The sequence below is a fragment of the Salarias fasciatus genome, chromosome 18 (assembly GCF_902148845.1).
Source record: "Salarias fasciatus chromosome 18, fSalaFa1.1, whole genome shotgun sequence".
NCBI lineage: Eukaryota > Metazoa > Chordata > Actinopteri > Blenniiformes > Blenniidae > Salarias > Salarias fasciatus.
In genome coordinates this window covers 19,803,261-19,826,870 of record NC_043762.1, presented here as the reverse complement: position 1 = coordinate 19,826,870, position 23,610 = coordinate 19,803,261, and the positions used below count along the sequence as shown (strand labels likewise).

The following is a 23,610-nucleotide window of genomic DNA, read 5'->3' as shown; positions in this document are numbered from 1 at the left end:
GTTTGCGGTTGGTCGTGACTTTACAGTTCAGGATACATAATCATAATTACACTGTAACAAATAATCTCACAAACACCTGCAATAAGTTTTTTTTTAATTATTTTTGCAATTTGTCCTTGTTGACATTATTAATTACACTCTGTATGATCACACAATGATTGAAGAGCTTTTATTTCACATCCAGGACAGTATCATTTTTCTATATTAATTGATTTGACCAAAAAAAAAAAAAAAAAAAAATTAGAAAATGGCTTCTACATTTCGGGACAGGGACTTTTTTAATCACAGTCTTGAATAATGAATTGTAAAAGGACAGCTGCTAGGGAATCAGAATAAATGCTTTTATTGACCATATCAAATAAAATTTTGTCTGGATCAAAACAATGACACAGAGACAAATTTACCCTAAAATCTCAGAGTTTTCAGAGTGAGAATGGGATTATTTCAGAAGTAAAAACAGTAGTGATAATATGGTGAATGTGGCATAAAGCCAGGCTAAAAATAGTGGAAAGAAAAAAAAACAAAGGTGTGGTAAAACTAATGACAAACTAGAAAAAGCACTCAGACAGCACAGACCTGCACCAAACAGCTCAGTCCCCCAACCCCCCAAATTTTAATTTATAACAAAAATAAATCCTACGTGAGATTTATTGAACACTGAAACACACCAGCAAGTTGATTTTTATGTAAAACTGCTTGCTTCTGGATGTAGTTTATTCTACCTGTCGAAGATAGAGTAAACCCATCCAGCTCCAGTTTGGTGTTAGTTGTATACCAAGACCTTCATTTGTTACCTTACAGTGATGAAAATGCCCCCCTCTCCCTATTTTTTTTCTGTTCTCGATCGTACTATCTACAATCTTGCCAGAATCCAGATCAAACTTAAAAAAAATGATCAATAATACTATTGTAATTTTGTCAGCCAATCATTCCTGCTATTTTAGACAAATATCAATTAATATTTTACTTTTCATTTATCGTGATGTAAACAAAAATTTCAAATTAATCCAGAATCCATGATTTAATACGGATCACTCCCAAAATCGTTCCCTTGGTCCTGGTCCCATTTCAAAATTTCCTTTCCTGAAAATTTCAGTATAATCCGTCCATAAGTTTTGAAATTAGTATGACTCAAAAGTACATAACTCGGAACGATCGTACATGTCTTTTACTGACAGGGATTACCAAGACTGGTGAAACTACAGACTGTTTGAAAAACTCTTTTTCTACATCTTCTTTTCAGTTCGCTCCATACAAGGTGCTGATCACCACCCCCGGGTGGGCGTCCACTTCCCCAGGAGACGACCCTCGCTGTGTATGTAGTACACAGGATGCATCATGGCTGTTGCACATGCCTGCAGAGATTAAAAAAAAAAAAAAAATCAGTCAGGCAAGAAAACAGTCAGACAGTGGAGCATGAACTTAACAGGAGCACTAACATGATACGGGATCAAGGTGAGCAGAGAGCCCAGGGGGTATTTGCTGTAGTCCAGTGGCCCTGAGATGGGCTCCACTCTTCCATGCTCCTGCGTCATCGACGACAACCTGAAACAAAAAGATATCTCATCACAAGATCAGTCATACCGTTCAGTACTGAGATTAAAATCTTGATTTGACAGCATTACTTCAGGTTTGGATGCCCTTCGATAACAGCATATCCAGTTGGAAGCTTTCCGGCTCCATCCAAACTGAAAGAGGCGAGCAGCAATGAGAGACATGTTATTCTAGTAAGACAAGTCAGCTGATGAAGACTAGTGTGGCTGGGATAGGAAGGTAAAAACCACTGGATCAGGAGTTATTAACCACCACTGAAGTACCTGAGTCCACACCATCCACAGTCGACCAGGAGCTGGTTCCTGTGGGGACAGTGTCCAATAACTCTGGTCAGAACCCTGACGGCCACGTCCTCCAGGGAGCACGAGCCAATGATGGACTGCTGCACGTCTGAAACGCAACCCCATGTTCCATGAATAATCGCATCTATCCTCAATTTATCTGAAGTTACAGGCGATAGCACGCATCTGCTTTTTTGCACACCATAAAAGACGTAGTTTCCGGGATGCACCTCGCTGAGCTGCGCCATGTCTCCGACTGGATGACTGCAGGAAGGGGTGGAGCCAATGCTCGACTTGCAGGTGACGCCAACAGCCTTCAGTCTAGCAGGAAACAATCCAGTTTTTACAGATTCATTATTTCTAGATAGCACTGTGGTAATTTGAATTAGTTACAGATAAACTGTAAATTTGAAGACTTCGATCAGCGTGTTGTACAACATCAAGTGTAACAAGCTCAAAAAACTACCCTGACATTTTACTGTAGGCATGCTGTTGTCAATAATAATAAATTAGACAAATACTGTGTACATAACAATATATATTTATATTAAATTAGTATTCATTTGAAGTTCAATTAAGTTACTTTGACAAAAGCCTCCCCTCAAGTGCTGAGGGGAGATTTTTGCCCCTTTTTTAATGAATTCTGTCAATTATTAGCTGCTCACTGCTTCTGCATGGTTTTTCAGCAGGTTATACTAACACCAACTTCTTGAAACTGCAGACATGAGTAGCTGTAAAATAAGATAGATAGAATAAAATAAAAGAGGAGAGGATCAGTACAACTGATTTATAGATCCTATGAAGTCAAACACATTTAATATTAATTGCTCGACCAGCATTTTGTTTTCATCTTACTTTTCCATGAACTGCAGAGTGAAATGCGTGGTTTCCTGGGCGACAGCCTGTATCTGCTCTGCTCCTCTGCAGTTGTAGGTGTTTCCACAGTGTGCATACACCCCCGTCAGCTCCACGCCGTCCGTCTCCGCGATGGCTTCAGCCAGTCTCAGCGCCTCGGGCTCCGAGTGCAGGATGCCGGCTACACCAGGAAAACCAAACCGAAAATCAGCGTACACACTCTGAGGCTTTCAGGTCTGTTGCTTTATTTGTCTGTTCACCTCTTCCATTGCCGCAGTCGACCTTCAGCCAGACGTGCCATTTCCGACCGTCTCTCAGCGGCCTCTTCCTGAGCTGCTCCAGCGCATCCCGGTGATCCAGTAAAACCTGGAAAAGCTCCAGTCGCTCTGACAACGCTGCACAACGCTCCACCTAAACAGAAACCTGAACATTAATTCTGGGTAATCGCAATATGGCTGAACTGAAGAAATATCAAAAACACTGCTGTATTTTGTTTTTCTGCTGCAAAATGAAATAGTCTTTGTCCAAAGTCAGCTGGGAATGGCTCTAGTGCCCCACATTTTCATCTGTTCTGCTGAAAACAAATATGCCTGATGAGTATAAGGGACAATAAAAATGGGTGAATATACCACTTTGACTCACTGAGAGGGTTGATGAGCTTACTAAAGATTCACTTTGAAAAGGGAAAGAGGAACACAGCCGCACTGAACGTGTTGCGCACCTTATCAAAAGGCAGACAGTACGCATAGAGGATGTCGTCAAAGCCACTGTCAGCAAAGAAGCAGGCCTCTGCCAGGGTGGAAACCACGATGCACCTCCGGGATCCACCGGTCATGATGTCGGCACACTCCCTGGACACAGACAGAGAGCCCATCAGTGTCCATCACATGGAGCACAGTGGACCTCCATACAGGTGAGAGAGCTTAAACTGCACAGGGTCTTGTGGGTCTTCATGTGTGGGCGAAGCTGGACTCCCAGTTTCTGCCAGCGCTCGATCATCCTCTGGGCATTTCGCTTCACTTTGTCCACGTCCACCACCAGAGCTGGAGAGCACAGGGCTGAAAGAGGCTCCCCCTCCATCCTGCCAGCAAGAGAGCATTCACACCGACATGTTCCATGATCTGTCATGCAGTTACATCGGTGTGCATGACTGACTCAGCTCAACAGCGATACTATTGTTGCAAAAAAAACAAGTGTAACTGAAGGTTATTCTTCAACAAATTTGCACATTTGCCAAAACCTCGTCTTTTGCATTTGATTTTGCAACGTTCAGGTTATGTGAGCTAAAAGACCTTTGAACTCTGAAAAGTAAACACCGAAATATTAAAAAAAAAAAAAAAAAAAGCACACTAACTATACATAAGGAAATCTCCTCTAGTCGTTTTTAATAGATTCTAATACAAAAACCTATTTTGCATGACAGCAGTGAAATAATAAAAGTGTTTACAAAAAGTTTGCACGTGCACACAGCAACGTTAAATGCAAATGCACGTGTGCGTTGACCACATGCTTCTGGCTTATTCAGACGAGTGGAGGACTAACGAGTCTTACCTTTTAGAGGTGAAAATGTAACTTCTCCTGAAGAAATCTTGCTTGGTGTTGCTAGAACATTACTACCGTGTCCGCGAGTGGACAAAATTCTTTAAATCAACGTTTGAAAGAGTTACTCTTTCCTCCCAGCAGGGGGAGACACTGAGACAAGCCCACCGTGGAGCACGAGGAGCAAATTGGGAGCAGATGTTGATGCTGGGAATAAAGATTCTCTTTCAGAAAAGGGGAATTGCATAATAATTTCATTTTTTTATTTCCTTTGAATTTCTGGCTCCTAGAATTACACTGATTTAATCACACGAGATCAAAATTAAACAAACAGGACATTTGTGGGAGTTGTTAATTGGCTGTGTCCTATGAAATATCCTCTGTGGTTTGTGGTGCACTCTACTCTAGTTTTGCAGTAATTGCACATGATTGCACGTGGTTGAAGTGATGGCCCTTTCACAGAGGTTGGAAGTATCAAAGTACAAATACTCTGATGGTGTGCATTTGTTTGGTATCTGAATTTTTTTTCCGATGACTTTTAACTTTTACCTCCTACATCTGAACACAAATCTGAGAGGGAGACTCAGGTGACAATACAGAGAGGAAATGTTTACTAGTTTAAAGAGCAAACTGAGTCTAGTGTGTGTACAGTTTCTGTAAATATAAAAACATCAGCACGGATTGAAATTTCTGTTTCACATAAAGATGTTTTTAACTCTGGTTCCATGTTACATACTCAATTTTGGACTGTCACATCTTAAAGGTGCATTAAAGCAACACTAAGGAACTTTTCAACCATAATAAAACATTTTAATATCTTTTGTGATGATACATCGACTTACAACTAGTTGAATGACCCCTCTGCCACAGCCTGAGGGCGTCAGTATTGCTTTCACTTGGACTGAGCAACTGTGGGGAGGGTGGTAGGAACCCTGCACACTAAAAAACTCCAAATGTGCGGACTGCTTTACGGCATGCGTCACATCATGATATAACATTGTTTAGCCACCATTAGATTCATTACCTCGTCGCTATCCATCCTTCACACAGCCACTGGAAACAAATGAAAGGCGAGTTCAGTCCGACAGCACGCCACCGGGAGCAGCATTTTACGAAGCCACGCGCTAGTCCTCATGGAAACTGTAGTATTCGTTCAGGCAAAACACTACCACTTTTGTCCACTGGCGCCGCCAAAATCAACAAAAACTGAAAGTTCCTTAGTGTTGCTTTAAGGAGTTTTACAAAATACAAAATACTTATTTTCCACCATAAATATGTTACACATTTTTAATGATGTATACAATGTGCCCTGACATATTCATTACAAGAACCTCTAACAGCGCTAAATTGTCACTTGAAAGTTGCAGTGCCGGTCCAGCACCAGCATTTTTTGGGGGAGAATTTGAAAGGAATGACGTAATGTGCGCTCTGGCTGGTTAGGTTTCATTTTGTCCGCCATTACTCCGCCAGATGCTTAGTGAGCAACAACTGAGCAGGATCTTCCAGAAAGTAAGAAAAGACTGGCTTCTAGCACTGCCACAGCTCCAGCACAGACTCCACCAGGTAAAAGAAACTTAAATTTTACTCGAGCGCTACTAAAAGAGCGAGGAAGGAGTTCCTCTCTTCCATGCTCGCAGCCACAGGCACGAGTTTTTCACTAAGCTGCATTAGGCCCAAGGCCTGCAGGGGGCGCTGTTTTGCATAAAACATGCAAACTCCTTAATGCACCTTTAATGCACCTCTTTCAATCATGCAATACTACATAACAAAAGTTTTGAAGATCATTAGAAACCATTAACAAGGGTTTAAATTTTGATGGCTTTTAAGAAGTCATATTCAACTTTTTTCCACAGGCTTTTTCCAAATGACACTTTTTTCTCAATTTAATCCAGAAAAATATGTCTACAAACATAATTTCTTGTTTCTTGCCTGAAAAAAAATATTCACATTATTAAGACTGTAATATTGAGGTTTTTGACTGTTTTTAGAATTGAAAATGGAAACTGAAATGCAACAATACTATTGTTGAATCATGATTTTTTTTAATTGTTATGGTAGAGAAGTAATGTGCAAAAACATTCCATACATCATTTTTGCTTTCATTTTTACAAATTAACTTTTTTTTAATTATTAAATTTTATCTTTATTTGGAATGGACAGAAAAATGCATCAACGTAGCATCGTTACCAACAATGAAAACAGGCGACCTTCCAGTTTTGTTTTACAATTTAAGGAACTAAAAAAATAAAGTGGGCTATTTTCTGTGATTCATCATCTATGACATTCTCAAACTGTGGTACTTCTTGTGGTGGTGCATATATTTATTATTAAATAAAATGTGTTTGGAAATGTCTAAAACTATCAAAGTATTTAAAGAAAACTGAGAATGAATTGTAAACTGTCCATAACTAATAGGGTACGCCCCCCTGCTGGATGTTCAGGTCAGTTAAACTTGGAGAGCTCAATATTTTCTCAGGTGCTCCACAGTGAGAAGTCTGAGAACCACTGGACTACTGTTATAGTTAACCTGTCTCATATGATGAATATTTCCAAATATTTTCTCTTGATTTGTCCATCTCCTGCTGCTCCAGTGCAGAATCGTGGGGTCTTGCATCCAATCCCAACAAATAATGAACAAAGGCAGGATGAACCCTGGACCCGGTCACCCGTCGATCAGAGTCAATGAAGAAAGACAGAAAACCACACAGTCACATTCACACCTGCGGAAAATTTAGGGTCCACCGTTAATCTAACTGTGGATTGTGGATTCCAAAGTGCCAGGAGGAAACTCATGCAGGCATATGGGGAACATGCATACTATAGATCAGTGCTTATGAGTCTGGACAACACTGACCTCTGACCTTTCGGTGTGGTAAAAAAGGGGCAGGTGCAGATATTCCTGGTGTAAACTTATTTGACAACATTTTCTTGATTTGTTTTGCAAACAGTTATGATTTCTGTAGCAGAAGGGTATACTGTGTGTAAAACTTGATGGATGATCTGAAGACTCTTCCATTCATGTGCTGTTTGCCTCACAAAAGTACAACGCTGCCTTCTGGCAAAGAAATCCCCAAAACACTTCATTTTCCCCTTACTTACTACAAGATGCCTAAAATAAAGGCCTAAACTTGAGTATAACAGTTTACTGACTGCATTTCAGTGTGTGTAATGTTCTTTGTGGATGTTTTAGTGTGAAATAAACAGTCAAAACCCAGTTGGTGGGAAGCTGGACTTTATTGGTTGTGAAGTGAGTCAGCTGTGCAATACTCCTGTAATGTAGCCTTTCAACAACATCTTCTTCATTATGGCCGCTGCAGCACTGAACTCACGAAAAAAAAGAGGTTCTGGCCACAACATTCGGCTTGATCTGGACTTCATGCTTTCATGTTTGTCTGTCAATGCAGGTGTGGTTCGCTTGAGCATATGTCTGTGCCTTTGTGTGTTTACGATTTGTGTGAAGCCGAAGTTAATTTGGGGGATTTTTTTTTGGTGTATGTGTATGTCTTATATACATAATTTTATGCCCTGAAGAAACTACAGCAATTACAGCAAAACATAATGTAGAAAGCTTTAAGAACCCGACAAATGGCTTTGTCCTTTTTTTGAATTTAGCACCTTTAATGTAAATACTGACTAGTGTGGAGAGAGAGAGAGAGAGAGAGAGAGAGAGAGAGAGAGAGAGAGAGAGAGAGAGAGAGAGAGAGAGAGAGAGAGAGAGAGAGAGAGAGAGAGAGAGAGAGAGAGAGAGAGAGAGAGAGAATACAAAAAAATAAAGCCTACAATTTGTTTGGTACACATTCAATAATCATATACTTCTCCTTTGGGATATGTATGAGTGTCTTTGGTTGGAAATGTTCTAAATTGTGTGGTGTGTGTCTGTGTGCATGAGTGTGTTTGTGTTTTGGCTTTCATGTTGAATCGTCACCCACAGGATATGTAGCCTTCTCAGTGCCTTACATCCAGTATTGATAATGACCACGAAGGCGCTCTCGACGTGTGTGTTTAGATGTGCGCAGAAGGAGCCGGAGCCTTCTGACCTGATTCTTATCGCTGCTGTAGAGCTACACAGTCCCCCGTTAGCATATCCAGCGGATGAAGCGCTCGAAGAACGCGGGTTTGTTCAGCATCATGTAGCTGTCTCCTTTGAAAATGGCCGACGTGTCTCCTAGCGTGATCTTGCGCAGCACCTCGTCGTCGGTGTCGCTCCCCATCGCGATCACGGTGGGGACGCCGCCGGCCCTCTTCATGGCGTCCACGCCCTCGTCCAGCTGCTCGCTGGCGGTGATGCCGTCGGTGATGAAGACGAACGACACCTCGGCGCTGCGACGCGCCCCTCGGCCATTACCCTGCAACACGCAACAAGCAATGTTTAGAAGAAGGTCCGTTGTCAAGCTGGTGACTGGTGGATCTACGCCGTGCTGACAAAAACACAGGTGCGCAGTTGTTACCTGGAAAACCAGATTGTTGACGGCGTAGATGATGGCGCTGCCCAGAGCGGAAGAGGAATCCATGTAGTTGACAGCTGCCAGCGAATCAGAGATCACGTTGATCTCGTGGGAGAGCGGGAACTCCACTTTCTGCTCCGTGGGGCTGCCGTACTGGAGCAGAGCCAGGCGGGCGTTGCGGTCGTCGTTGGGGCCGCTGGCCAGCAGGAGGCGGCGGGCCACGTTCTCGATGAACTCCTTGGCTCTCCGGTGGTTCTCCAGGCCCATCCTCTCAGAGCCGTCCAGCAGGAAGACCACGTCCACCGGCCGCTCAACGCAGCTCGCCACGGCAGGCTCTGGAACAGACACACACACACACACACACACACACACACACACACACACACACACATAGGAACATAACGTATTGTTCAGTGGGCAACAGCTGGAAAACAGATGTGTAAAATCCAAAGGCAAATAAATGTCCAATAGCATGCAGCGACTCTATGCATGCCAGCCACAGTCCAGCTGTTTGATGTCTTCTAAAACTTCTCACACCAGTGTTGGCGGTATTAATAAAGCACTGCTTTGTTTCTTTTTTTGGTGTTTTTTTTTTCTTTTTTGTTCTCCAGTTTTATTCTCTTGAGACAGTATAACATAATGAATACATTTCATTTTATGAAAAACAAGAGTTCACCACAGCGACTTGCAGTCACTGAGCTGACACACTAGACTAACATTTGCTCTGTGGGCAATTTCCACTATGTGCTACTTTCCAAGCAGAGCCACATGCAAAAAAAAACAAAAAAAAACATGCACCAGTCAAGAACATAACATACAACAGTCTCTTCATTGTCAGTGCTAAATGAATTAAATACCCTAAAAACATTAGCTACTGACTCATATACAGTGTGCTGTGATATGTATGTGTAAAACCAGATATTTTCCACATGGAATAGCCTTCCACCAACATGAGTCATTCACAAGGAAAAAAATAAAGGCCATAACCATGGAGATGTGCAAAACAGCAAAAAAAAAAAAAAAAAAAAAAAAGTAATCAGAGTGATTCAGCAAGCTTATGATTCACAGTGGAAATGAGGCTTTATGAAAGGGCCGCCGTACAAGACGAGCATGAATGGATCCACAGACGAATTTGCCTCTGACACACAAATGAAAGCTGCAGTCCATTTGTATGGAAACTATTTCACCACTGAAGTCAGAGAAGTGTGATGCATATAATGCTTCTATCTACCATCTGAGGGGCACTTGTGATTATATAGCTAATCTACAAATTAACTATACTTTTAAAGCTTATGAGAAAAACTGCTTCATGTCATGCAGTTCTTTTGCATCAGCTGTGGTGTGTATTGCACCTGCAAGGTTAAAAATGCCCACAATTTCCAGAATATAATCTATGTCCAGCAGTACGGTTATTAGTCAATAGCGAGGTAGCATTGTTAGAATATTGGCGTTAGCAGAGTCCTATGGCTTTCTCGGGGTCTCCCATAATGTCTCCATAGACATATTTGAAGGAGTCGATGAACAGTTGGGTCCACTGGTGCCTGTCCTCTCCCTGGGCGAGCTTGGCTCTCTGGGCTGTGTACGCCATGGTTGCAACGCCAACCCCGTACTGCTGCTCGCTCAGGCCATTCAGCAGGTTGGCCACACCCGTCAAAGAGGTGGGGACCAGAGGGGGGCTGCTTTCCTCGGACAGTGGCTTCCAGGGGTGTGGGACTTGCCCCACAGCGGCGCCCCCTCCTGCAACGAGTGGGCGGAACAACATTGTGGGCGGGGTCCCACAGGCACGAGCATCAACACAGCCGATTATGATCCGTGTTGGTTGCATCGTGTTACCAAGTAGCCAATTACACTAATCATGTCACATTTCTACAGAATACATTTTTATCATGAACGTACTAGTCAGATTATAATTGAGCGTGTTACATATGATTCCTTCCATTGATTAATATTTAGTCACCCATTTGACTAGACTGTTCCAGGATGACAGGATAAAATGAGGAAGCAGTTTCCCTCAACAATGACACGCTCGTTTGTTGGAGATCAAATTCAGTTGCGCAGGGGGACAAAGTTTGTGAGTTATGAGTAATTCAGATAGGCGGGATGTCTGTGTTGAATTATTTTGAAGTGAATGAATGAACTTCAAAGTCCATGATTCAGAGAGAACGTGAATGAGTAGAGAGACCAGTAGAGAGAGAATGTACTATGAAGCGATCAGGGTGGTTATTTAAAAAACCTCAAAAAATACACGTCATGAATCCAAACAAAAAATTTTTTTTAAAGGAAATCCTAAAAACAGAGTTTAAGATCTTGATTGTACGGACCACTCTTAGACCCTCGGGGAAACACACAAGGTGTTCAAAAGGTGTCTGTTGCCACCATCTGGTCTACACCGGTTCACAGGATACTGACCCATAAAAATGAGGCTGACATGGTTAAAATAAAAGATTTACATTTAAACGCAGGTGAACAAAAAGGAAGCCACATAAATATTGATCTAAAATCTTACCTGATTTACATGGAAGATCAGGGCACACGATCGTCGGTTCTAGAGGTAAAAATAGAAAAAAGTATTGTCAGTGAAAAAAAAGGCCATAAACAAAAACCTGCAGTACATGCTGCATGTGTGTGTGTTTACCTGGGCAGAGCACCGTCTCGATTTTGTCAATGAACTCTTCAGCCACGAGGTCTGCGAAGCGCCTCATGCCCATCACTCGGCCCTGCTTCTGGCAGGCGATGCTCTTCAGGCTCTCGTTCTCCTCGACTTGCGCAAACATGTCTCCGATGCCGATGGCGCTCACGTCGACTCTGGGGTCGCTGTTTGCACGCGCCACGCACAAACACAAGGACTGAGATCAATACTTCTGTCTGGAGCTGATAGACTCCATGAAATTTCCATCTAAAAAGTCCAACCTGCAGAGGTAGGTGAGCAGCTTGTCGTTGTCTCGGGGGTCGAAGCGTCCGTCGGTGATGACGACCACAGTGACGTGAGCCTTCTGCCTGCGGCTGTCCCGGATCAGGTTGTCGTAGGCATATTTCAGAGCAGATGGAGTGAACGTTCCTCCAGCGATCCATTCTAAACGCTTCACAGCTTCCTGGACAGTTTTTAGAAGACATCAGGTGAGTGTTAGCGCTTTGAATGTGTGAAAAGTCCCATGAACTTAATACAATGGATAAAAATGTTCATCAAAGACTAAGTTTAGCACCAGGTCCTTTGAAATATCTGAGTTTTTGTTGATAAGACAATATGAATAACTTTTTTTTCTTTAAATAAAAAACTGTTTTTGTTGATTCAACTTATTGTTTCTTCATAATGCACACAGTTGAAAACTTGTGATCTGTCCCCTCTATGCCTCAGTTTCCATGTATATTTACAGAGGGACTCGTACACGGATGTCACTGTGATTACTTCAGTCTGCGTCACATGTGCAGACAGACTGATCAGCACATTATTAAGGAGCGTCTGGGGAAACCAGAACTTGATGTGTCCATCTGTGTTTGTGTCGGTCTGTGTGAGTGAGACCTTGAATGCAGACAATGAGTCGATCTTGGAGTCGTTGAGCCGGATGGCCTGGAAGGTCCCATTGTGACTGTACTGAACCACTCCGACCCTCGTGCCTGGAAACACAGGTGACTGAGTTTGATACCAGCTTCAGCCAGCAGACATATTAACTGTTGACAGAGTCATCTACCCGTCTCTGACTGAGGGTCTTTGGCGAAGGATCCCAGTCTGTTGATGGTGTTGATGACAAAGTTCTTCTCCAGGGTGAAGTTGGTGAGACCCACTGACTCTGAGCTGTCAATAACAAACACAATGTCCTGGGCGCCACAGCGTTTCTCGCAGTCTAGAAGGAAGAAAAGCACAGACTGTGAACACCTGACGGTCGATCGGGGTGTTTTTAGATCATGAATGGGTTTGAAACAGCGAGGAGACTGACCGCAGCAGCCGCATGTCTCTCTGATGTAGTTCATCACGTCGCATTCCTGAAGGAGAAAACAAAAATTGAAACACCTTCATATCCATCATTTCCTCTCTGTTCATTTTTTGTTGATTTCATTATAAGTTAAAATCTGGGCAGAAAGAAAATGCACTCACAGTGAGACCAGGATCTCCCTCAGGACCGGGATCTCCCTGTAGAACAAGAGAAGATATTAAATCATATCCAGCCTCCTCAATTTGTCAAGTTTTAGGCTACCAAACAGCGACGTTTAGCTTTGTCAAGGTGGTAAAAGTCTGTAGTTTGTCATTACTTACTTCACGTCCAGGCTCGCCTCTTGGTCCCCTAAGTCCAGGTTCACCGGCAGGTCCTGGCTCGCCCTGTTCAAAGCAAAATAGTTGCAAACATGTAACCACACGCACATCTTCTCCTTAAACCAAAAGGATAATTAACATCTGAAAAGTTACTTACAGCCTCTCCTGGAGTTCCCTTAACTCCGGGTTCACCCTTCTGGCCACAGTCGCCTCTGCTGCCACGAGGTCCGCGGTTGCCCTTCTCCCCTCTATCGCCCTGCGTATCAGCACAGAACATTTACATCAGCTGAGTGAGCAGCTCTGGTGCGAAAACACCGGCTCCGCGAGTTCACGTGTGTGTTACCGAGGGTCCTCGTGCGCCAGGGTAGCTAAAGCCAGGTCTTCCAAGGTCTCCCTAAAAAAAAGAGGAAGCATGCAGACAAGATGAAGACGTTCAGCTAAAGTCCTGATGGTGTTCTAAGGATTACGTTGCCATAGAAACGTAGATACATTTACAAACCTTTGGTCCGGGTGGTCCAGGCTCACCCCTTGGTCCAGCATCACCAGGATCCCCTCTGGTACCCTGCAATACAAACAGCGCTAAATCAAGCTGAACGTCTCCTGATGGCTCTCATCGGCACAAGTTCCAAATCTTAGCCTACATTTTTTCCAGGTTCTCCCGGTGTCCCTGGTGCTCCTCTCGGTCCTGGCAAGCCATTGTCTCCCTGTGGAGAAAGTTGACAAAAGGTAAAGCAAAAGAAGAACTCAGTAAAGTTCAGGAGGGCAGAACAGGGAGTTGATTGACGGAAGGACAAGAAATGTGATGGAAGTAGCTTCAAATACCTTCGACCCTTTGTTTCCGGGATCACCTGGAACTCCTCTCAACCCCTCTGGCCCACTTTCACCCTGAAGCAAAGCAGAAATGCATCTTTAACACCCCTCGGGGTGCAGTCACGAAACACACCTGGTTAGATTATTGATGGAACCTCTTTAAGATGAGGAAATGTTTCAAACTTTCGCCATTGTGTGCACAAATTCATACCTTTTCTCCCGCACCACCGTCTCGTCCGGAAGCTCCTTTTGGGCCGTACTCTCCCCTTCTTCCCTACAAGTAGAATAGAATAAAATGTGAATTTCCCATTGGGGATGAATAGAGTATCTGTGTATCAATCTATCTCGAGAAACACTGCAGAGGTTAGACAGTTCTGGAGAACATGTGGCTACACATCGCGTAAATATTCTTACCGGCTCTCCTCTGGCTCCGGGAAGTCCGGGAGTCCCCTATGAAACAAAACACACAGATGAAGCACTTGATGCAAGCAGGTTGTGTCCTTCAAAGGATTTTGCTGTGGTGGGAAGACTCACTGGGTTTCCCTTCTGTCCAGGAAGTCCAGGTGATCCAGGACTTCCTCTCTCTCCCTGAAAAAGAAATATAAGACGGAAGTTTTTCACCTCTAAACCAATCTGCCCGTTCTGGCCTTTCACTGCCGTTATCCACGTTTCTGAGTTTCGTGTACCTTTGGTCCTGGGTCTCCAGCCGAGCCGAGTGGACCGGGCCTTCCGGGGCGTCCAGGATCTCCCTACGGACAGTCAACCGGAGTTTGACCATGGGTCGAAAAGAGGATGTGAATAAAGACGAGGCCGAAGCCTGGATACCTTCTCTCCCTCGGTTCCAGGAGGACCACGTTCGCCAACATCACCAGGGTGACCATCAGGACCCTGCAAAACACCAAGAACGCGTTGTAAACAGGCCACAGCAACAGACGACGTGGATTCCCACTCGCTTTCAAATGTACTCACTCTGTCGCCAGGATCTCCTTTGCAGCCCGGAGCTCCAATGCGTCCAATTTTCCCCTGAAACCCCAAGAAAACTTGCATTAAAGCCAAAATCACTTTGAACCTGATCAAATAGTTTCAGGGTTGAATATTGCTGCTGTTTGAGTTCCTGAAGTGCGTCACAAGAGGTTTTTACCTTCTGGCCATCTGTTCCGTTGCGTCCGTGGACGCCAGCCACACCCTAAAGGTACAAAAAGGACAATGACGAATGGAGTTAAAAAAAAGGCTTAAAACAATCACCTAAAATAATGAAATGAAGTGGGACATTGAAACTTGAAGCCAGCTGCCTACCTTTTTCCCCTGAGTTCCAAACTCTCCCTACGAGGAGAAAAAAGCACAAAGAAAAGGTAAGTTTATGAAGACATGAACACAAATGATCAAACGTCACTGTTATTCACTATGAAAGCAAACGTTACCACACGATGCACTTATATCTTTGAACAGAGATATCAAAATTAATAAAAAAGGAGAAACACTTTCTCACCTTCTCTCCTTTTAGACCAGGTTCTCCCTACAGAGAGCAAACAGAGGAAAAGCATCCGTCACGACACTGACAGAAACAATGCTATCACTGTCTTTAATGACAGTGGAGGACGTCTGTGTGAAAGTGTGAAAGCACGTCTTCTCACTTTGATACCGGGCTGACCGATGGGACCCTCAATACCAGGGTCTCCCGGCCGACCTCTCTCTCCTTTGGGCCCCGGGTCACCGCTGTCTCCTTTTGCTCCCTGTAGCGAAGGAAGAGATCATCTGTGAGGGGGAAAGTAATCACTGCAGAAATGCTACGAGTGTATATTCGTGAGTAAAACTCACTTTCTGTCCTCTGTGGCCTTTCGGACCGTCCGCTCCTTGTGTCTCCAGACAGGACACTTTGTAACACTGCGTGAAAAAGAAAAAGGTAAATGAGGAGGGAGAGAAGCAGCGAACTGCCAAATTTAAGTTTTTTCTTATGTTTTCTACAGTCCTACAACTACATCTGTCTTACCTCTACAAAAGCCATATGTTTCTGCAAAGATAGAAACAAAACAGTCAGTAAGAGAACAAACAGCAGAGTATGGAATGTGTGTGTGATCAGGTTTGTAATACTATTGTTTTGATGATTCGATCGATGGTGACTGTGTCGATCACAGGCACTCTGCCCTGGCGCAGATCCACGGCTTTGAACTCCCTCCTGTAGACCGTCACCGGGGAGTTGGCGATCTCCCTCAGCCCCGTCTCCTCGATGTTCTCCGAGGCGGCCACGACGAACATCCGGATGCCCTTATCGCGGGCCTCCTCCGCCGCCACCTTGATGCCCCCGCAGGGGTTTCCGGTGACGTGGCCGTCGGTGATGACCACGGCGAATCGCAGGGCCGAGGGGTAAGAGGGCGAGCGCAGCATCTCCTCTGTCATGGCCTTCAGGGCGCAGTCGATGTAGGTGCCTTTCCCCAGGTAATTGATTCCCCTGAGTCCCTAGAGACGGGAATATATTGACATGGAGTCAAAGGTGATGGAGAAACTTGTGTTAATCCATAATGAGGAAGATTTACAGGATGAGGATGTGAAAAAATGAAAAAGGAGCATTCAATTAGAGCTTGCAGATGCAGTAGACTCACGCTGAGCATTCATAAATGCGGGTTTGAGTGGAGCTGGGTTACTCACGGTAATGAACTCGCTCTTGGATGCCATGCGGCTGAAAACTTCTTGCGTCTGGGAGAAGTGCAGTCCACCAATATTCCAGCGGATCCGCACGAGGCCTCTGATTTCCTCATCATTCAACCGCTGTACGAACTGCTCTGTGAATTCCTACAACAACACAAAGCACAGTGGAGGCACGGTTAATAAATCCAGTGCGGCTTCATGAGAGTTCAGATGGGAGATGGAGAAATGAGGCACCTTGATGCTGTTCACGAGAGCGCCGGGGGGCGGCTCCTGCAGGGCGATGGTCTCAGATGTGTCTATGGTGAAGTATAAGTCTATGGGACACTCATTTTGCTCTGGAGGAAAGAAAGAGACAAATCATATTCAAATTAATGGAACAATATTCAACATTTTGTTTAATGTCTCATGTCAAATGTCATGGCGCTGTGTCTGCTTTGACTGGGGATTGGCTGACACTTACTGTTGCATTCTGGTTTCTGCCCATGAGTCAAAGCTCCAAGGAGAAGACAGAGGACAACAACCTCCAGCCCCAGCATCTTCCTCTTCTCCTGTCTGACACCGGGAAACAAGAGGCAAACCGCTCAGCCACCATACTGTTCAACTGTCCCGATAACTGACATGAAGTATAAGACTGATATTGTAATGCATTATGTACATGCACATAAATGCAAAAATTCAGACAGATAAACAAAGGTCTGAGATCAAAATGTGAAAGAAATGAATAAATAAAAGGCCTGGTAAAATAATCCCACACAGGAGTGTCCGAGATGATTTCAGGAAATTAGAGCAAAGCCAGGGTCACTCAGTCGAGCTGAAGTTTTCTCTGAAGTTTTGGGTTCTTAGTTGTATTTCTCTACTTCTGCCATTTTTGGTCAACAGCATCAACATCTATTTATTCATTTACGTAGGTTTTTTATTTTTATTTTGGATTATTCTTGTTTTGTAAGGAAGTGAACTGTGATGTGGACATGTTCTAAAAATAATGATCAGTACAATTATTATAACTATAATGATCAGTTTAAAATGATGCTGATTGTAGAAAGGTCATTGACCTCTGAGCTATGCTGTTCAAGCTTCACCTTCTATTCAAAGTCAGAACCACATTACAGTCAAGTTTCATGTATGGGAGATAAAATGCTTTTTCAAACTTTGTGCAGGGCCCCACTTGGCCTCTGTGTTACAGTTTGTGAGAAACATCTTGTGTGGATCAATACTGCTGTCACACAGTGTTAGTTTATCGATGGTGATTTGTTTCCCAATTCGATTTAGTGATTCAAAAAGACGAATGCATCTAATAAGATCAACCAAACCTGTCCAAGTCATGAAACATTGGAATGATTGTTTTCTGAAGACATTCTGTTTATAAATTCATAAGACATTTAGACAACTTATAGCATACAGGAAAACTTTCACACGAATCTATAAAACCATTCTCAGAAGTTGATGTTCCTCCACATCAAACCTGGTTTTACTGGATGCTCCAGGGTGCAGCCACACTAGCGTCCCTAGCGGTACTCTGTGGTACTGCAGTGTCAGAAAGTTATCAGTAGGTGATTGAAGCAAGTTGAATGGCCCAGTCTTTAAAATCAGTTTTAAAAGTATTTTATTGGAGCAATTAATTTGATAATTTGATTTTTTTTTTTTTTGACTAAACTCACCAATTTCAAATCTGAAGTTTTCTTACTGTTGAAAGGTCTTTTTTTTTCTCCACCTACCCTCCTCTTCTTGCTCATGTAGGACTGTGAGATTCTTTTCTAACTTTATTGGAACCTTAAAGCTCGTGTCCGGAGTTTTGAATGAGAGAGGTTTTTTTTAAATCCAATGTCTGGAGGTTCCCCCTCCCTCTGCTTTCATGAACCACCAAACCACGCCCCTTTAATGGTGCACGCTATTATCCGTCGGGTGAAAATGAGTGCCTCCGAGTCCTACAGCATCCTCCATGTTTAGCTGTTTACGGTGGATGTTCAGCAGACAGTGGATATATCCGAGGTAAGCGGGACGGCTGCTGCGTAGCTAACTCACCTCTGCCTGGCCGAGTGCGCGTGCTCTCTGGCTGCGTGCATACTTTGATTGACAACACCAGGATGCGGAAGCTCGAACTCTATTGGCTGAAGCTGACCGGCGCTTTTTCGGATAACATGGGGGTCTATGAGACGAAGGCGGGGCTCATAAATAAATTTTTATATTGCTTTATGCTAATATTATATTGTAGTATCGAACCAGACTGACACATTTAAGCTCTGTTGAAAAATGATACATACATTGGAAACGAACGTAAACTCCGGACACGAGCTTTAAGTGTCTTGACATGGCTGTGGTAGTTAGTACTATAAATAATAGACTGAACTGAACTAATGTTCCTATTTCCCATACAATTTTTTACTGCAATAAACTTGAACTCAAATGAAATATGAATAAAGAAGACAACAACAAAGAAAATCAGTAAACTGGAGCCTCAGTTTAGAAAAACCACATCAACACTGCAGGGTTCAAGCATGATGGCAAAAGATGACGATATATACCAGAACATTTAGTGATGAACAAAACAAAAGGTTTTGTTTGGGTTTGTTTAATTCAGCAGTGGTATTTTGTTATCTGTACCTCTTTGTTCTTGGTTATCCTTTTGAACTAAAAGAAAAAGAAGGCAAGGTGTTGTGTATTCCTGAGGCACTTTGTTGGGCACAGTTGAAAAGCTGTGACATTTTTAGATCTTTGCAGACTTGCCTGATGCGACATGGACATTTTAATGACAGAAATGTGTCCAGGATCCAGCTATGTTTCACACATTACAGCATATCAAGCTCTCATAGCTCTGCGCTGAGGGACAGGGCCTTCAGAGGCACTGAAGTCCTCAGAATATCACCTATTTTTACTCTTAGAGAAAAGCCTCTGGAGGACAGCACAAATAAAAAAGACTTTAAACAGCAATCTGCAATGGAAAATGTCATTTACAGCCAACTGATGGCCATCACAAGGGACACTGAAACAAGAGGTAAAAAAAAAACAAGTCATCCACTTGGTGCATGTAATCCATGAATTCCAATACCCACCGTTATATAACACTCTTCCAATAGAAAGCGAAGAAAGAGAAATTAAAATAAAGTAGGAACAGATTAAACTTGACGATTGTTTTCACCAGCGCTGAAGATATCACAATAATAAAATTTAGAGCTGATTTAATCGACTTTAGGGCCTCCTGGCACATTGTCACACACAGGTTTATCTATGGCGCCCTCTAGCGGATAGAGCAGTCTGTCTGCGGAGGAGTCGCTCCTGCAGATGTTCCTCTATCCGCCGTTCAGAGAGGAGATTAGATCCTCCAAGCTTTTCATCAGAGCTCAGGTGAATAACATGTAGAAACACTGAAAAAAACGGAGCGAGGAAAACACTCTCTGTCCTCTGAGGTTTTAGATCCGAGACTTTCTAAATTAGTTGAGAAGTCAGGCCAAAAGATTCCAGTGAATCGGTGCGAGTTTCCAGAAAAGAGAGACCGTAAATGAAGAGACACAGAGACAGTCATATGCACGAGTCAGGAGGGAAGGAACCGGACAAAGAGGAGTTTGGCTAATTGTGCGTAAAAGCGCAGCCTACCCGAACTCTTTGCAACTTGAAATCTTCGTCTGCCGATTCCTCTGCTGCTTATTCCCTCATATCCACGGGAGGGAAAACCAGGAAAGAAAAAAAAGGGGGGGTTGCAAGAGGAGACAGAGGGAAATAAAGCCCTGGATGCGCGCTTGGTTCCCCGCAGAAGATCCGTCCGTTCGCCCTCCTGCCCGGTCCAGCCCCAGCGACGAGCTCTGGTCCCTCCTCCTCCTCCTCCGAGCGCACGACGCACCTCAGTGCGCGCTGCCCTCCGCTTGGAGGCGCCCTGGCTCCGCTGGAGCTCGCGTGAGCGCGCGTGCGCGCACCGCCAAGCAGCTGTACTGCCATGCCGCTCCGAGGAGATGCCATGAGGAAGCTGGACGCAGACGGTCCTGGGGATGGGGGAGAGTGGGGGGGTGCTAGGACGCAGCCCTGAGCCGATCACATGGCGGCACCACCCCGGGGACGCGCTGACCTCTCCTGTACCCGAGATAAAAACATTTAGGAGTATTCACACTTAATCTCAGACATGTGGTGGGTCAGAATGAAATAAAGCAGGATAAAGAGCAGACTGAACCTCCTCTGCTCGTAAAAACGCGCGCGCGCACACACACACAAATGCCCCTGACTTTCGTCTGGGGGTCTGTTTGCAATTAGTAGGTCGAGTGAGAGGAGTTTATACCCGGTGTAAACACTCGCAGCCTGTCCTGATCCTGCCCTGCGTCTTTGCACGTGCGTAGGTGCTGCAGTCACCCGTCCGCCTGTTTTGTGTGACTTTAAAGTGTTGCGTCGCACAGCGGGGGGTCTCCCTTCGTGTGCTGGAATCATCATGTCTGCATCCTACACATCTGCACATCTGCACTCTTATTGTGAAACGCGTTTTATTTCACTCCATCACTGTCGATTGCACAACGTGAGACGAGTCCCACAGATGTTTGATCCAGCAGGGCTCGAGGAGCCTGTCAGGAACAGAGGTGAGTGGGGTCAACTGGCTGCTGATCATCATCAGGTTGGAAACAGAACATCTCAACACCTTAGAAAATGGTTAATTGCGTTACAGTCAGAGATGAGACAACAGTTCTTTTTTTTTTCTTTTTTGCCATGTGCAAAACTAAATTAATAAATGTGCTGAGAAAGAAGAGAGGATGAGGAGGATGGGGAGGAAGATGAGGAGGAGAAGGAGGAGGAAAAGGCCAGCTGCTGACCAGAGTTATAGCTGCGAAGTTCTCCTCTCTGTCTTGGCCAGTGAATGGTTTTTCCTTAAAAAGAGAAGAGAAGAGTGGAGCAGTGTGTGTGTGTGTATGTGTGTGATGGGGAGATGCGGAGGTGGAGGGGTGTTCTGGTCTCTCTTAAAACCATGACTCATAGAACAGGAATGGCCTTCCTTCCAAATAAGAGTAAACTCAGTGTTCGTTTTCTGCTTCTTTCTCATTCTCTGATTCACTTTTTCTCCCACTGTTACACACACACACACACACACACACACACACACACACACACACACGGCGTGGTTTTTAATTTGATTTCTTTCTTTTTTTTCTCCATTTCTTTCACATGGACTTGGTGTTTGAGACTGGGGGATTTCTGCAGAGCCACTGCCAACACTATAAACAGCTCCTCCGCTCTGGAAACACTGCTGCAACATTTTTCCCCCTCACACTGTTTCACAGAGAATTTATCAAGAACAAACCTCCTCGCTTTATGTGCAAAGTTGCAGAAAGGAGAACAGAAATCAGCGAAGCAACGCCGAGCGCAGAAACCTCACATATAGTGAAACAGCCGTTCCGTGCGGAGCAGATACACAAAATGACAGTTCTCGACATTATTTACAGCTCCGTCCTGATCTCTTCGACTGTCTGTTTGAATGGGGGAACGACGGTCTGTCAGGATGTTTTCCAGACCCACGCTGAAGTCTGAATAGGTAGAAGAAAGAAAAAATGAGAAGAAATGACACACACACACACACACACACACACACACACACACACACACACATGCACACACGTTGTGTTGGCTTCCTTTTGGAATCTTCTCCCATATTTTTTCCACATGTGTGCTTTCAGTAGAAATGGCTGCTGGGAGTTGCTCCCTCAGTGCATCTCTCTCTCTCTCTCTCTCTCTCTCTCTCTCTCTCTCTCTCTCTCTCTCTCTCTCTCCACTGCAAACACATCAGGCAAAACAACAATTAAATCTGTGTGGAAAACTTAACTTAAAAAAAATATTTGTGCTTCGCTCTGAAAATAAGGTGAGTGGAAAAGTGCGAGAGCCACATCTTCAGAAAATGGAGAAGAAGGAAATTGCAAGCAAACTGCAGAGGAGCCAAGGCAGATTTCGGAGGAGCGCTCCTCCATGCACGGTCCACAGAAACACCACATAGACATAAACCAGCGATGCATGCATGCAATGAATCATGCACAAAAATGTGCATCAGTACAAACGGGCACACCCATGAGCACGTGCACACACAAACAAAGTGCATGGAAGAGCTCTGCGCAATGATCTGATAAGTTCAGCGTTGGCTCCAGACCCTCAAGACTGACTCCAACACAGGAAGAGATGTGTCTAACAGCCCAGGCACACACCGTGCATGTACGTGCACATGCACAAGACAACACAGTGCATGTAATGTGCACATGCACAATAAAACAGTTCCTCAGAATTTAGGGGGAATTGAAGAAAGCTATTAGTTCTGCAGAAGTTCTGGTGAATATGAGTGTAAGCAATGTGTCAGTAATTTAAAACTCATGCTCTGTTCAGTCATATGTGCACTGTGAGGTGAAATTACTATTGTTCTGATTGAGCTCTGATGTATTTACAGATTTTATTTATAGTTTATCCCTGAAGGTCAGAGGTCACACTCCACTGCAGCTCGACTGGTCAGTGTGAGAGTCTTGCTAAAGGGCATTTATGCAAGTCAACACATGCAATCTGTCAGATTTTGGACTGCTCCACTGAATGCTGCAAGCGGAGAAACTGATGATGCCACCACGAACGACAGCGACCTCACTGTCAGTAACCTAAGATTGTCCTCAACCATACTGTCAGAGTGAGTTTATAAAAACAGGCATGATGCAGTATTTGTAGATTTGTTTTTATGACATTTCAGCATTCTTTGCATCAGAAGATAGAATTAAAATTGGCTCCATGTTGAGATTGTGGTAGGGGAGACTGGGGACAGTTGTAACACAGGGACAGTTGTAACACTCTCAGTTTGACCAATCAGGAAGGAGCTGTGGTGCTGTCCTTGATATATCCCATGCCAACTTCCAAAGTGAGCTCACAGGTGAAGTTGCATGTCCCTTTTGTAAAAGCTCTCTGTTCTAGACAAGAAAAACTATTTTTCAGGCAAGAAAGTAAAAATTTTCTCCCTAAATATTTTTTTCATAGTGTCCTTTGTGTTGCAGATACAGTTCTTTCACTTACATAAGTGTAATTATGAGTTTCTCTAGTTTAATTTGATGTGTTACAGCAGTGCCAGCTTTGAAGCTAAATGCTAAAAATGGTCAGCTTTTTAATGGCTGCCTGGGTTGGGGATGGTTGTAACAATTTTTAAGAAGAAAATGACATTATCCTTGTCACATTTCCACCACACTGTAGTCGCAAATTGCAACCCCTAGATCGTAGCGTGTATGGTCTGTTTAAGAAATGT

At 43.9% G+C, this 23,610-nt stretch overlaps 2 protein-coding genes across 2 annotated transcripts; both read right to left on the bottom strand.

The window, feature by feature from the left end:
- Nucleotides 1–297: 297 nt before the first annotated feature.
- LOC115406068 (D-threo-3-hydroxyaspartate dehydratase-like) lies at nt 298–4,329 on the bottom strand. The gene is made up of 10 exons (XM_030115959.1): nt 4,242–4,329; nt 3,625–3,771; nt 3,412–3,541; nt 2,951–3,101; nt 2,691–2,871; nt 2,038–2,156; nt 1,818–1,944; nt 1,626–1,688; nt 1,440–1,545; nt 298–1,355 (listed from the first exon to the last, which is right to left on the bottom strand). Exons 2-10 carry the CDS (start codon nt 3,768–3,770, stop codon nt 1,266–1,268), a joined length of 1,113 nt encoding a protein of 370 aa, XP_029971819.1. The 5' UTR covers nt 3,771; nt 4,242–4,329; the 3' UTR covers nt 298–1,265.
- Nucleotides 4,330–7,447: 3,118 nt separating this feature from the next.
- Nucleotides 7,448–20,159, bottom strand: col6a2 (collagen, type VI, alpha 2). The gene is made up of 32 exons (XM_030115929.1): nt 19,971–20,159; nt 16,840–16,931; nt 16,614–16,714; nt 16,380–16,523; nt 15,825–16,190; nt 15,724–15,744; nt 15,552–15,617; nt 15,368–15,466; nt 15,223–15,249; nt 15,030–15,056; nt 14,875–14,919; nt 14,703–14,756; nt 14,559–14,621; nt 14,420–14,482; nt 14,268–14,321; nt 14,148–14,183; nt 13,945–14,007; nt 13,746–13,808; nt 13,565–13,627; nt 13,423–13,485; nt 13,267–13,317; nt 13,081–13,179; nt 12,927–12,989; nt 12,768–12,803; nt 12,610–12,655; nt 12,364–12,516; nt 12,195–12,289; nt 11,585–11,766; nt 11,310–11,488; nt 11,181–11,219; nt 8,678–9,009; nt 7,448–8,575 (listed from the first exon to the last, which is right to left on the bottom strand). Exons 2-32 carry the CDS (start codon nt 16,913–16,915, stop codon nt 8,306–8,308), a joined length of 3,039 nt encoding a protein of 1,012 aa, XP_029971789.1. The 5' UTR covers nt 16,916–16,931; nt 19,971–20,159; the 3' UTR covers nt 7,448–8,305.
- Between the last annotated feature and the right edge of the window lie 3,451 nt (nt 20,160–23,610).